At 40.7% G+C, this 15,710-nt stretch overlaps 2 protein-coding genes across 2 annotated transcripts; one reads left to right on the top strand and one right to left on the bottom strand.

Annotated features, from left to right (window-relative positions):
• Positions 1–5,094: 5,094 nt before the first annotated feature.
• On the bottom strand, positions 5,095–6,536 carry LOC143736542 (cornifelin homolog B-like). The gene is made up of 3 exons (XM_077227234.1): positions 6,406–6,536; positions 6,157–6,311; positions 5,095–5,528 (listed from the first exon to the last, which is right to left on the bottom strand). Exons 1-3 carry the CDS (start codon positions 6,506–6,508, stop codon positions 5,409–5,411), a joined length of 378 nt encoding a protein of 125 aa, XP_077083349.1. The 5' UTR covers positions 6,509–6,536; the 3' UTR covers positions 5,095–5,408.
• A 2,924-nt stretch (positions 6,537–9,460) lies between these two features.
• On the top strand, positions 9,461–11,846 carry LOC143736868 (cornifelin homolog B-like). The gene is made up of 3 exons (XM_077227635.1): positions 9,461–9,563; positions 9,716–9,870; positions 11,161–11,846. The coding sequence occupies exons 1-3, from the start codon at positions 9,461–9,463 to the stop codon at positions 11,281–11,283; spliced, it is 381 nt and encodes a 126-aa protein (XP_077083750.1). The 3' UTR covers positions 11,284–11,846.
• Positions 11,847–15,710: the final 3,864 nt, after the last annotated feature.

Below are 15,710 nucleotides of genomic sequence, written 5' to 3'. Positions count from 1 at the left end.
CAAAACCATCAGGGTAGAGGTTGATGGCATTCTACGTTACGCCACCCCGCTGCTCCGCAAGAGAGACATGCCGCTCTTTCAGGCTACTGAAGAAGCCGTCATGCCCAGTTTAAGAAGTGTAGAGAGGCGACTGGCTAGAGATTCTGCACGGGCAGAAGCCTACAGAGTGGAGATGGAGAAACTTATCAAGGCGGGCTATGTCATCAAGTGTGGACCGAAAGTTTCAGCCGAGGAAGGTTGTGAGGAATGGTATATTCCTCACCATCTGGTGAGCCATAATGGCAAGAATAGGCTGGTATTCAACTGCTCCTACCAGTATCGAGGGCAGATCCTCAATGACCATCTACTGCCTGGGCCGACATTAGGAGCATCACTACTGGGAGTTCTGCTAAGATTCCGAGAGCATGCAGTTGCGGTTAGCGGAGACATCAGAGGCATGTTCCACCAAGTTCGCCTCCTCCCAGAAGATCGTGCTCTGCTCAAATTCCTTTGGCGCGACGTCAGTCAAGAAGGCCCTCCTGCAGTGTACGAGTGGCAGGTGCTACCGTTTGGTACAACATGTAGCCCCTGCTGTGCCACATTCGCCTTACAGCGCCACGTCTCTGATAACAGCCAGCCAGATGAAGAGGTGAGGTTCTCAGTTGAGAAATGCTTTTATGTAGATAACTGCCTCCAGAGTGTTCCCAATATTGCTGATGCGAGGCACCTTGTAGACAAGCTACGAGCCCTTCTTGCGTCTGCAGGCTTTGATCTGCGTCAGTGGGCAAGCAACGAACCAGGTGTAATAAGTCACCTACCACAAGAGAGCTGCTCTGCCAGTGTTGAGCTATGGCTGGCTCAGAACAAGACAGATACCCCAGAATCTACTCTAGGGCTAAGCTGGCTCTTCCACACGGATGTACTTGGCTACAAGCATCGCCATGTGGAGTACGGGGTTCCCACGATGCGTAATATCTATAAGGTGCTGGCGAGTCAGTACGACCCCTTGGGGTTCATCCTACCCTACACCACCAGGGCTAAGATAATTGTCCGACACCTTTGGGACAAACACAGGGGATGGGATGATCCATTACTACCGCAGGAGCTTCTGCAGCAGTGGAAAGACTGGGAAGAAGAATTACAAGTCTTATCTCAAGTCACCCTGCCCCGACCATACTTGTCGAAGGACGTGGACACCTCCGGTCTTCAAAGAGAGGTGCATGTATTTTGCGACGCCTCAGAAGAGGCTTATGGATCAGTGGCATACCTCCGGACCACTGACAGACACGGTGAAGTGTATCTGTCATTCCTGATGGCCCGTTCTAGAGTTGCTCCCAAGCGATTTCACTCTATGCCCCGATTAGAACTCTGTGCTGCCCTTACGGGTGCACAGCTCTCGCAGGTGCTGAAGAGGGAGCTTACCATCCACATTGATCATACAATCCTTTGGTCAGATTCCACAACGGTGCTGACATGGCTGAGGTCTGAATCTTGCCGATTCAAGGTTTTTGTGGGCACCCGCGTGGCCGAGATACAGGAGCTGACTGACAGGCATGCCTGGAGATATGTTGATACCGCAAGAAACCCTGCTGATGACGTAACACGAGGGAAGAAGCTGAGAGAGCTTGTTCAGCCAAATAGATGGAGCCTGGGACCTGCCTTCCTCCTGACCAGTCCAGACTCATGGCCAGAGGACCCTGCTGTTGAACAAGCAGAAGATACCTCAGAGCTGCGCAAGTCTACTTTCTGTGGGGTCGCCACAGTTGCATCAAGCCAGTCGACTTCAGACGTGAGTCAATACGGCTCGTGGAAGGAGCTGCTGGATGAGACAGTGCAGGAGCTGCATGGGGCGGCCAACTCTAATGATAAGCCCACAGCTGAAGACTACCGACAGGCTGAACAGTTAATACTTCAGAGGGCTCAGAGGGATAGTTTTCAACAAGAGTACAGCCTCCTGAAAGCTGGTAAACCAGTTCCCAGCAGCAGTCGACTCCGCACGCTGTCTCCAGAGCTGGATGAAAAGGGAGAGCTCATTCGTGTTGGAGGACGACTCCGTCGAGCAGAAGGCTTAGAACTGACCACTCTTCATCCAGTCATCTTAGACCCAGGTCATCGAGTGACTACCCTCTTGATCCAAGACTTCGATAACCGCCTACGCCACCCAGGCCCAGAGCGGGTGTTCGCTGAGCTTCGACGCTCCTTCTGGATCCTGCGAGGGCGTGAGGCTGTCCGGCGCTACCAGTATAGCTGCGCTGACTGTCGGCGATGGAGGGCAAGACCTGCAGTGCCGAAAATGGCAGACCTGCCATCAGCCCGTCTGCGCCTTTACAAGCCGGCTTTCTATTCTACAGGGATGGACTGCTTTGGGCCATTTGAGGTCAAAGTTGGCCGGCGCCGGGAGAAGAGATGGGGGATCATTTTCAAGTGCCTCACAACGAGGGCAGTGCACTTGGACCTCCTTACCTCTATTGATACGGATGCTTTTCTGATGTCCCTTCGTCGGTTTATTTCCCGTAGAGGAACACCTGCCGAGCTGTTTTCCGATCAAGGGACAAATTTCAAGGGAGGTGAGCGAGAACTCCGTGAGACCTTCGCTGGAATGTCTAAAGAACTACAACATCTCCTTGCACCACAGAAGATCTCCTTCCGCTTTAACCCCCCAGCCGCTCCTCACTTCGGAGGGGTGTGGGAGAGGGAGATACGCTCAGTTAAGAGCGCACTCTATGCCAAAGTCGGTGCTCAACCTGTTCCGGAAGAAGTGCTTCGCACTGTACTTACTGAGGTGGAAGGGATCCTTAACAGTAAGCCCTTGGGTTATGTGTCTTCAGATGCCAGCGACCCAGATCCAGTGACTCCCAGTGTTCTTCTTATGGGGCGGCCTGATGGTTCGTTGCCTCAGGTAGTCTACCCCGAAAGTGAGCTCATCTGTCGCCGCCGTTGGAAACACTCCCAAGTTTTGGCTGACCACTTTTGGGCCCGTTTCATCCGACTCTATGTGCCGAGCCTGCAAGCTCGCCAGAAGTGGCAGGCTACACCAGCTGATATTGAAGGGGACTGTGTAGTGATGATCGCTGACCCACATCTACCGAGGGCCCTCTGGCCCATTGGGAAAGTGGTCAAGACTCATCCCAGCCCTGACGGGCACATCAGGTCCGCTGATGTAAAGGTGAAGGAGAGAATCTACACACGGCCAGTTGCCAGGCTGGTTGTCCTCCCTGCACTTCCATCTGGAGAAGATGGAAACGGTTCCACTCCTGCCGCTACACCCCAGCCATAGAACTTTGTTGCCTTTATTGATGAGCGAATGTATTACATACATTCGGGGGCGGCTGTAGAAAAGGCCCCAAAGTTATGTCAGTGTTGATATTATTTAGTGTAGTTGACCATATTAGGCTTTATGTTTCACGTTTACTTCCGTTTATTCAGTGCTTGTAACGGTAGCCGAAGCGCGCGCTGGTGTGTATACTATCTGACGTCACACAGTTAGTATGCAGTACGATAGAGATAGTCAGTCAGTCGGTCGGTCGGATTGTAGATGTGAGCTGCACCTTTCTTCAGAGTGTGCGTAAATGAGAAGAGTAAGTACATCTGTGATATTGTATTATTTGTGAAACTAGTTATTTCTGTTATTTGATGTGGATAAGAGGTAGGAGTTTAAGGAGTCGCTATGCGACCGTGGTGCTAATTATATCCACGTTCGTTCATTTCACGCTCGAGCTTCGACTCGTCTGATTTAGTACGTCGAGTTAACGATATGTAATATCGTGTTTAGATGTGTTCATACTTTCATATTTGTTGTTAGGATTGATCAGTACTTTGTGGTTGAGTAAATTAAGAAGTAAGTGGTGGTAAATATTGTTATTTGGATCGCTATCGAGGTTTCTCTGTCAAGGCTTTGCTAGCTCGAATGGAATATAGCATTCAGTACGGGGTTTTTTTCATAATAAAACCATCCAGCTGTTTAGTTAGTTGAAGCTATAAAGTGGATTATCATAGATGACAGTAAGTGCTTTCTATGTGGGAATTTAACTTATGATAGAAAATCTGAGGATCCTTTATAATAAGTGTTTGAATCTTTACATTATGCTTACAGTATTAGAGTTTAAGAGATATACTGTATAGTTATATATACTGACTATTGTTTGCTTTGTTTAGTAATGTATATTAGTGCTTAGAGAGGAATGAGTGTATGCATATGTTTGATTTATTCATTTGTAATTTGTTTCTCTCTTTATAGAAACCACACTCATAATTACACTCACCCTCAAACTCACTCACACAAGAAAGAGGAATAAAGAAACAGAATCAGAACTATTTCTCCGCTCTTTATTTCATACTCTGGAACATTTGGCCTTAAGTGGTGTTCTGGCCGACACACCTGAGTGAACTTGGTGATAAACCCAGAACTAGCACCTAGACTGAGCGTCTACCCATTATCTTCACTACAGTTTTCTATGTGAATATATTGTAAAATTACTCCAGTCTTCAGTGCCACATGATCCTTCAGAAATCATTCTAAGATAATTATTTGCTGCTTTCTTATTATGATCTAATTACTATGACTTTTCAATCAAAACAGTTGAGATGCTTAATATTTTAGTGGAAACCTTTATGCATTGTTTACGGTTCTTTGATAAATAACTGCAAAAGAACATTTATTTGAAATAGAAATCATTATAAATGTCTTTACTGTCCCTTTTGATCAATTTGATCGCTGTTCAAAAAAAGTATTAATTTCTTTTTCTTTTTTTTATCTCACTGATCCCAAACTTTTGTGCATTTAAAAGGTTATTTTAATAAATAGCACATATTAGGGGAAACATGAATGTAAACCCACCGTGCGTGTATTAAAAAAAAGGAGTGCTGTTATTATCACAATTATTTTTATTTCAACATAAAAAATGACATAATACATAAAAAAATATTTATAAAACTAAACTAAAAGCAACAGTTTAAAACAAAAACCTTATGATTCCACATGATAATCTCAGTTGATGCATGTTCCATGAATAACAAAGCATCAATACAGACACAGTTGTTACCCTAAAGTCAAGTCACCTTTATCGATAAAAGATCATTTATATATAGCGCTTCATACAATGCAGATCGTTTCAAAGCAGCTTTACAGTGATAACAGGAAAATTATGCATTTCAGCTGCTGTTCATCTGAAGTCAGTTCAGTGTTGATTCAGTTCTGTTGTAAAGATCATCAATGTCATTATCCAGACCAGTTCAGTTCTCATCCAATCGTGCCACTACAGTCAGATCAATAATATTGTTGAATATTAAGGGAAAGAATCATGTAGAGAAGAGTTTTCAGGCTTCATTCCTCCGCAGATTACAGCTGAAATCCACACCTCGGGGTCAGAACTGAGTTCATTTTAGAGTTGAAGTAACGAATCAGTGACTGGTGATGATGATGAAGTGTTTTATTTTCGGAAGCTTAAGAGGGTGACGGGGCAGTTGCGAGACTTCAGCTCACGTCTTATCTGACAATAAGAGCATGGCCCGCAGCAGAAAGACAACACACAGTCGTTGCAAATAGAGTCCTGAGAGAGAGAGAGAGAGAGAGAGAGAGAGAGAGAGAGAGAGATGCACAGTTCAAGTCTGCCATCAAAGAATATTCTTCAATGTTAAAATGGATCAGTTGACTTAACTTAAAAAAAGTGAGGAAACCCGTTGCCTTGAGATTATTAAGTGGGCCTAAATAAACTTCACGTGTCATAATCATTTAACAAACATGTATTCATTACTTAAATGAGCTCATTGTTTCTGCATTAAATTTACATTAAATTAATATCTTTTTCGCTAACTATGATTTTTTTTTAATATAGGTACATTTCTGAAATACTTAGACCTCTGATAACAGATCACTCTAAATTAGTCGACTCATGCATTTTCTTAAAAGCTGCTTTGAAATGTGTATTGTGAAAAGCGCTAAACAAATTAATGTGAATTGAATTGAATGTGTAGTTGAAAAAAACAGGTTATGTGAACTTGACAATTCCACATAACATAATTTTTTCACTATTTTACAACATTTAACCTACTTAATAATTTTAAAGCAAGCAGTTTCCTCACTTTTTTAAGTTAATTCAACCATCTTAAATGGATGCAACTAGTTCAGAACTGATTAAGATATGCATTTTTTGCAGTGAATTCCAGTAAAGTCATTACCTCAATGCCAGACGTGCGTCGGACAGACACTCGCATTGCCATAGTGATGGGTGGGATGAGGCCGAAACTGTCCAACAGAGGCAAGCAGAGACACTCTCCGTGATCTCGGGCTGTGGTGCAGGCGAAACATGGGCAGCACCAGAACGCAAAGCAACCTTCCCAACAAGATGGGGAAAATCAGTCACCACACAAAGAAAAAGACAATCAAATGTCTGATCCGTATAAGGATTTCAATGAAAATGCACTCACAGTCTGGGATTGTGTCGCATTCGCAGAGGCTGGTGGACCACTGGTCAGAACCAGGAGCCAAAACCAGAGGCTTTGGCTGCTGAATCACCATCTTAGTTGCCATGATGACTTGAGCTCTGTAAGACAGCGTTGGCTATGACTGATGAGGAATGAGTGTCGCTGAGAATCCTTTATAGAACCATCAGTGAGCAAACACATGCGTAGACACACGAGATTAGCATCACATCACATCACGTCTCCACAGGGCAGGTTAGTCCGGTGCATGCTTTTCTTTTCATTGATAGATTTCAGGTGATCACCAGTTCTGCTGACGTGAGACATGATGCCTCGTCTTAATGAGACTGACACAGAACCTGATTTCACACAACAACATTCCAATCAACCAATCTGATTTGAGGGACAAATTTACAGTTTATGTCAAGTTTAGGTTTATAACCAGCTAGGTTCTACTTAAGCGTTACTAAATGTTTAAAGCTGCAAACAAAGGGTCTTGACGTCAAACTCGTGTTTTTGACATACCAGCCTTTCAATTAAGGTCCTACTGCCGTTTTAACAGTCTTCACAACATAGCTTGGTGCGAGAAGGATGCATTATGGGATGTTTAAATTATTTTTTTACGTTAATATTATTATCTATCATTGTTGCCAGGTTTCTTCCTACATCTATATAACATCATTGGGAGTTGTTTCTTGCTAACCACCTTTGCAAGACACTTCCTTACATTTCATCTTCTTCTTTTTACAAATTTTTTTTTATCAACACGATTTGGTGAAAATTCAACATTTCATGTTGTTTATGCCTATGTGGTGTTTTTAATATGCGTTAAGACAAACCATGTGTAAATTCATAAGTCAACACCATTGCTGAGTATTTTCTCCTTAAAACTGCAGTGAACCAAAGACCAAACTAGCTTGTAACCAATCGGATCAACGTGTGATCGTCAACGAGTGGATCTCTGAGCTGGTGTGAGTGAGTGGAGGCGGGGCTCATTTGCATATTCATAGAACCCCGTATACTAAATGAGGAAAGTGTGAGTTCCATTCAAGCTATTTTATGGCATAAAGACATTTTTTTAAGGATAAACGTTTAATGTGTCGTTTTGGTGATCAAAGATGAGTTTTAAGCGATACAATTATTGACTGTAGGGGGACTGTAAATAAATCATTTCCTCATTATGGTTTCAAACATGTCAAAAGAAAGAAAGAAAGAAAATTTTCCAGCTGCAGCCAATGTCGAACACACATTTTTTTGTGTTGGCCATGTGCTGCAGTTTCCCATTTCTACGCCCCCTTATAGTCCTTGTCTATTCCTTGTTTGCTTGATTGTGTTCACCTGATCCTCATGTGCTCTGATCCCTTTATATTGTGCTCCTTTCCCTTGTCTTTGCTGGTTTCTTGCATTGCTTGTTTGTGTCTATGGGTCTTGTTAGCGCTCACTATGTTCAGGGTACGTATACAATGAATTGCTAAAAACTGTGATGAGTTTCCAGAGGGCACTTCAGCGTCATCCTGTTATTACTTCTCCTCATTCAATCAGCATCCACCAGGCAGGACCAAGTGCTGATCGGCCACACCTGTGTTTCGTTGAGAAGAGAGAATATAAGCAGAGCGAGAGAATGAAAGGGGGAGCTAGTTCTCCACTGCAGGAAATGCTAACAGTGTGTTCTCGTTGTCTCTACTTCTCCAGATTCAAGTGAGGATTAACCAATCAGCACTGGCCTTCTAACGCTGGAAAGCCACAGACCTTTTCTGCACCTTTATTATTTCATCAACCTTTGAGCACCATAATTCCCACGTTAAAGACATAACTTTCTGTTTAATAAAAACCCTCTGGGGACTTGTGCACTGCAAATCAGTTTGATCTGTGTCCTCATTCAGCTTGCCACAAAACGTAAATGTTTTTCCTTTCCATTTTTTTGCATATAGATGACAATATTGTCAAAATGATCCCTGTTCCCACGGATCTGTGGAAACGACTAAAGCCAGACAAAAACAGTTGGTGATGTCACTTTGTAAAGAAACACCATGTGTCTACAGACTGAATACACATGCGTATGACATAACCGTTTCCACAAATTCACATTTTGTAGTTAACGGAGACTATAATGGGTTTGGGGTCGTTTTCAAAATGTTTTTAAAAGTTTGTGTATTCAGGCCGCCAAAATGCAGTCCATAGTAGATTGGAAAATTTCATCAAGGAGCTCTGGATTTGATTTTATCTGAACAGAAAGCATTGCACATGAATGGCCTGGTATTAGTGATTTGCAATTTAGCAGATGCTTTTTTTTTTTTTATCCAAATGTACACTACTATTTACTGTAACCTTAAAATACTCACCGAAAGACTGGGAAATCACAGAGACATGATGTACTCTAGCAGTCGATGTCTGGCCTATCTTTACGTAAGCATTAGCTACTGTAAGAACAAAGATGATTTCATAAAACGTTCCTGATGATTAATCAATAATTGATTGAAGTACCCTGAGTTTCACTACAATTAAAGCCTTGCATCCAAATAAAGATTGTGAGATTAATCTCACCTCGTTGCACCTGTTTAGGTACTTTCAAAGGACAAAATGTAATACAATAGGGATAACCACCTCGTATTTCTTGCCCATTTGTTCAAAATCTGTTGATCTTGCATACTTGTCATTTTTCTCATTATTACCATGCTCTGGGCTGATGAAATCACAACTAGAAAGTTGTTCTTTGATAAGCATCCTTTATGTGTGTATACGTCTATGAGTGAGAATCTACGTGTAGACATTCCCAACATCCTCCCTCCCCCTAAATAAATGACAGCATCGCCCTCTCAAGGTGTCAGTCTTTGCTGAACTTTCCTCTGTCCCAGGTAAGACTAAATCTGCTGCTGGAGCAACTGTTGAGACAAGTGTTATTGTTTTTAGAATTTGGAATTTAGAATTTCATTTATGGAAGCAACAAAGTAACACATTTTAGTGACTTTTGAAATCATTTATTAAGTGCTAAAATTCTGCTTTAGATTCTTTATACTTATTTCTGGGATTTCAGAGTTGTTGGATCTGAGACTCATACATTATGGCAAGCAAGATGGTGATTCAACAACCCAGGCCACTGGTGGTATCTGCAGCATCAGACCAGTGGACCACCAGCATCTGCGAATGCGACAACGTCAATGAATGTGAGTTAGTGTGTCTGTGTATAAAACAAATGGTGAATTAAGGCTTTTAAGAAAAAAGTGAAATCTCTGAGTGCTCTAGAAACTGTTTTTAGCAGGTGCACAGTCAGATTGTTTAGGCAGAATAATGACTTGAATTGGTCGGTCTTCTGCAGGTTGCTTCTCTGTGTGGTGTTTCCCTTGCTTTGCCTGCATCACAGCCAGAGATCATGGAGAATGTCTCTGTCTCCCTCTACTGGACAGCTGCGGGTGTATTCCTCCTGTTACTCTCTCCATGAGGGTGTCCACACGACGGCGATACGGCATCACGGTAAAGACACACAAAACTTTGATATCCAAAGCATAGATTAGAAAGAATCGGAATCAATAGATCTTAATCAGGGTAGCGCCATGTTTGATTTTTGACAGGAATGAAAATGAGGCTGTGAGGGATCGAACTAGTGTGTTCAATGAATCGTACTGTTTTTTTTAACAACATACGTTGTTGTGCTGACGAAACTTTCAGTAGACAAAAACACAATTTGAAAGGTATGAGTTTTACAATACGTGCCATTGTAGAGACTGTTGCACAGCTTCTTTTTCATCTGCGTCAAATTCAATATGGCATTATACGTTAGGCCTTCACAGCAGCGCCATCTTTGATGTTTACGCGAATGAAATTGATTTTGTGAGGCATATAACTTACATTCATCTCTACAGTGGGCTGTACTGTTTTTTTAATGTGTTTTTGGATTTGTCTGAAGAAAAAATGCAAAAACTCATGCAACAATTAACCAAGGTTTTATTATAGTTGAAGTGTAACCATGTTTTTTGGGGGGAGCGGATTGATTTACCAGCTTAGTAGTTTTACTACTAATACCATGGTTAAACTATGGTACGTGTAGCAAAACCATGGTTGATTTTTGGTTACCATGGTTTAACTACAATAACCATGTTTTTTGTATTAAAACCATGGTTAATTTTCGAAAGTGAATATCTTTAGGAGGAATTTCAGTGTACACCCCAGATAATATGAGCTGTGGAAAATTATAGCTAAGTGTTTTGGGAGCTTTATACGGCTTTACACATTGGATGGATGCCGTTGAAATTATGGTAAGTCCCGCACAGCCTCGCTTTCGTACCTGTTGTGGCAATGCTCTGAATAAGGTCTATTGAATCTGTAGAGCTTATTCAAAGCAGCGCCATCTTTGATTTTTAATGGGAATGAAAGCGTGGCTGTAAGGGATAGACATGCATTCCTTCAGTGGGTTGTACAAGTGTTATTTAATGTGTTTTTGGATTGTTCTGCTTATAAAACATTCGCTGCAAAAATATCTTTCAAAGAAATTTCAGTAGACGACAACATGAGCTCTGGTTGAAAATATAAGTGTTCTAGGAGCTTTAAACGTCTTTTTACATCGGATGCCCTTTCCCTCACAGCCTCGCTTTCATACCTGTCATGGCGCTGCTCTGAATAAGGTCTATAAACTACTGAACACCATCACATTAGCTATATTGTAATGCAACAGAAGAAAACAGAACACCTAAATGAAGAGTTGATTATAGGTCAAGGATCTTATATTGTGGTTCATTATGTTTAACCCCTGTTTTCTTCACACAGGACTCTATCTGTAATGACTGTGTGTACTCTTTCTTCTGCGGACCGTGCTCATGGTGCCAGATCAGACGGGAGATGAAGGCAAGACTTTCACCTATCACACTGTTCAACAACAGGCTAACCTAAAGAACACTATCATCTTCCTCACCTCTATTATCACTTTCACAATACATTCTCTAAAGTGCTCTGTCCTTATCGGATCACAGTCATGTCAATCCAAAACACAAAGACTTGCTGTTCTGCGTGTGTAATCAGAGTTTTTGATCTTCATGCCACACACACTGACCTGAGATCAGCCCTTTGGCATTGCATTGTAGGGAAATGTGTTTAAGATGTTGTTGGTGTACAGCTTTAATCCAGGAGGTGGAGAATTCTGAACAATGGATTCCCTTAAGTAAAAAATGCCTATTTGGGATTCTTAGTGTTACAGCATGTTTAGTGTCACAACACATTATTTTTTATTATAGATTGTTGTAATTATTAAAAACATAGCATATTCTATTCTTTTTATCTCACACTAGCCTATATCTTTATGAAAATATCAGTTTAATGAGATTTCACTGTAGTTGGAATGTTATATTGAGCCATTGATATGTGACACTGGAGGTTTGATATCAGTAAAAGATGTTTTAGTTCGTGTCTGTGTTTGTGCAGCTCTGTAAATGATAAAATGTATAGAATATAAAAAATGTCAATAAAGCTGATTAAAAATATAAGGTTTGTGTTTCATGCTCTTATCAACAAAAAATAATTTTTAGAAATTATCCTTAGAAACATCTACTCACCCTTTGCCTGCCTTTTCCCACTTTTACATAAAATTGAATAAGAACTGGGGCTGACAAGCTCAAAATAGCGCAATTCAACTAACTGGTGCTAGACCGAAATGACCATCAATATCCAGAGGCCGCAGAAAAAGATTGTTTTAGTTTATTCATATGAATAATTTATAGGCATTTCATTAATTAACACAATTAAAGGTAGGGTAGGCTATAGCTTTGAAAGCATAAGATCCCGCACTCCCTTCAGAGCGTCTCCAAAGCCCCGCCTCCTTCAAAACACATGAAAACACACAGCCAGAACAGCTCCGGTTAGAAAGTCACACGGGTCTAATAAGCTCATTGTTTTGGTTCAGGAGGAACTGTAAAAGGTTTCTGCTGTTTGTTTGCGGCACTCAGTGACTAACGTCTGTCTACAGCTCTGCATAGCGTAAAACACACTGACGACGTGTGATGTCTGCGCAAACAGGTGTGTGGAGGTATGCAAATTTCTCGGTTGACAAGCAGGAAGAACAACTTACGAAAATTTTTTGGACATGAGACTTCCACAATTATTATATGTAAAAAAATATATATATTTAAACCACTTCTATTAAGAAGTGAACATGAGACTTCCACAATTATATATGTAAAAAAAAAAATATATATATATATATAGACCACTTCTAATATTGATCGCTATCAGGATGTGGAGAGAGTTTTAACCTGTATAACAAATATTGTTTATAAAAACCATTGCCTAAACTAAAATATTGGATTAGATTCCAAGAACCATCATAACTGCTATCTGATGATGGATATCAGATATCAACTGCAGACTGATATCTGATAACTGATATCATGGAACAGACTTGAAATGAATTGACAATGCGATTAAGGGGCTTACAATGACACAGGTAACTCATAATAACTTTGTCTTTTTCGTCCATTTCTCCATTTCGGCCTAGCATCAGTACCATTAGTTGTATGGTGCTTTTTTTTCTCTTGTCAGCCCTAGTTACTATTCACTTTTTTGTAAAAGTGGAAAACAGCTGCTTAAGGGTGTGTAGAAGTTTCTAAGGTTACATTTTTTTGCAAGCACACAAAATTCAATCATTTACAGGTCTGCACAAACACTAAATGCTAAATCGTCCATTTTTTGACATAAAAATGTGGGAATTTGAAAAAATGAAATGTTTGCATAATATGTAAACATGAAATAACAGCAATAGTCATCTTTACATTGCAATTGGGCCAGTGGCCGTCAAGCTCCAGAACTAGAAATCAGCTACTTTAAATTACAATATGACCTTTTCCTGTAGCATAATTACCTTTCAGGTCCTGAGGGGAACCCATGTGCAAAAATATATGGGTAACAAGGAAACTTTCTTCATTCTTGTATTCAAATAAGCCATGATTTCTTTCTGTTGAATTGTTAAGCCTTAACACAGAGGACATTTCTGCTTGTGAGAAGAGCTAGGTGAGTTCATCTGAAAGCTGAATAGATAATGATTCAGTTCTTAGTTTATTTTATTCTGTTCTTATCTTCTCCTTTCACTCTGGCTACCGCATATATCAACAAACATGATAATCGAGCAGCCTCAGCTCAGCCATGTGATAACGGTGAGATCGAATCAGTGGGGCACTGGAATCTGTGGATGCTTTGACGACAGTCTTGTCTGTGAGTTTGAAGTGCTCATCATCATTTCGAGTGATTCATTCAGTAATTTATCTATTTTTGTCTTTGCTACTCTCCAGGCTGCTTTGCCACATGGTGCCACATCTGCTTTACTTGTTCCAAGGCATCAGTTTTTGGGGAGTTTTGCTGTCTGCACTCCTCCCATATCTATGGCACTGCGGGCATCTGTGAGAACTTGATTCAACATACAGGTAGCATATGTGTTATCATAAAATAACAAAAAGTACCAAAAAGGTCCATGGGTCTATATACCATGGGTGTTTGGACATGTGCCCTACAAATACCGTTGCTATTTGGACATTTCTTTGAATATTATATGGTATGTGAATATGGTAACCCAAAATAAGCTGCAATCTTTGATAACATGCAGTCATATGCACAATCAGTTACGATAATTTGAGTTTCCGAAGTGCACAAAACATGCTACATTTCTAAACATAATACTTGGTAAGTTCACTTTGGTTTCGGAAACATTGAGTTCATTGAGATTCTGTGAGTTCATATTCATTTCACCTTCGATTTGAAAGGGCCTTCACATTGCCAAAAATATAACTTTTTGTTGTTATTAAAAGACAAACAAGAAAAAGTTACGCAAAAATAACATGACTCATTACTTTCCATAAAAAGTAATGCAATTAGTTACTTTTAAATTAATGCAATATTGTAACGCATGACTTTTAAAAGTAACTTTCCCCAACACTGGTCAAGACAATGGATTACTTAAATTTTTCAAACCTTATAAACTTGAATTCAAAATCCAATAATGTTCACTGGGTTGAAGCGAAGAAATAAATTCAAATAGCATAACGGGGCAATCATGTTTTTACCTTTTTGAACAACTAAATATGGTTTCCCAGACAGCGACATAGTGTCGGCCCAGATCCGGCCCACATCTGGGCTGTGTTGAATCCACGTGTACCAGATGTGGGCCGGATCAGGGCCGACACTATGTTACTGTCTGGGTTACTTCTCTACAGGGGGGTTTGGCATCGACTGTTTGTATTTGACCTTGTTCATACTGTTTCCCATATACCATCAATTGCTTAACTACATGGTCATATCTATGCACAATCACACACATACTCAATATATTAATTTTTTGGCAAATTTTCTATTTGGTCAGGACAAGGCAGCTCTCTTGGAAGCTTGCAAAATATGAGAAATCATCAAGGTACCATATTCTCAGTCAGCCCCAAATATAACATTAGTATTCCCAGAGGCAGAATGTTTTGTACCAGGTAATTTGAACTATAGAAAGTAGGAAGAAAGGAAAGAGGAAGCTGTGTCTTTGTGATAAAGTCCATGAAGTGAGTCATAGCCTGGAGTTATAGTCAGCAATTACACCTGCCTTTGTTGCCTTTGGCAGCTCGCCTCCTCTCTTAAATGTTTGAGATCTTGGGATAAGTCATCTACAAGTTGTTTGCGGTGATGATTTTGTAGCTTGTTGGACTGTTTAAGACTTCTTCATGTGTCGAAAATAATTGTTGATGTCTCACTCAGTTCTAAAAATAAGTTTAAAGATTAAATGTTACGGTTAGCCATTATTAACTGTTGCACCCAGTTTTTTTTAAACATTAGGCCTAAATAAAATCAGTTCCGTTCACACATCACATTAATACTGAACATTTGTACTTTGCACAGGTAGAGCAGTTTTCTGCTCAACCAGCTGAACACTGCACATCTCGCCTGTTGGCAGTAACAAGTAAGAGTTTCATAAAATTATTCAAACCATTCTGTGTTTTAAAGCTTATGCACATTCGCAAGCTTTTAAGTTTCATATTTTGCACAGATTTTGTTAGTTCATTGAGCTTTTTGCTGTGTCAGTAATCTGCCAAAAATGTGCATATAATAGCTAACGCACAAGTAACAATGTTAAACCCCTTGCTGCTTGGTGAATACAAGCCTATTGTCATTTCTGTTTGTTGTGTTCATTATGGTAGAAGCCTCCCAGCAAACATAGAACGTTCCCCTAACGTTCCCGAATGGTCCCATGAGGTTATTTTTTTGGGAACCAAACAAGAACGTTATAGGAACGTTCCATGTAGGTTATTTTTAGGTTCCATTTTTATAACGTAAGGAAAACGTTCCGGGAACGTTCC

This window comes from Siphateles boraxobius, unplaced genomic scaffold, assembly GCF_051911475.1.
Source record: "Siphateles boraxobius isolate OS27281-9 unplaced genomic scaffold, OSU_SipBor_1 130, whole genome shotgun sequence".
In the NCBI taxonomy this organism is placed as follows: Eukaryota; Metazoa; Chordata; class Actinopteri; order Cypriniformes; family Leuciscidae; genus Siphateles; species Siphateles boraxobius.
The sequence above is the reverse complement of the archived record's forward strand: the minus strand, read 5'-3'. Positions and strand labels throughout refer to the sequence as shown.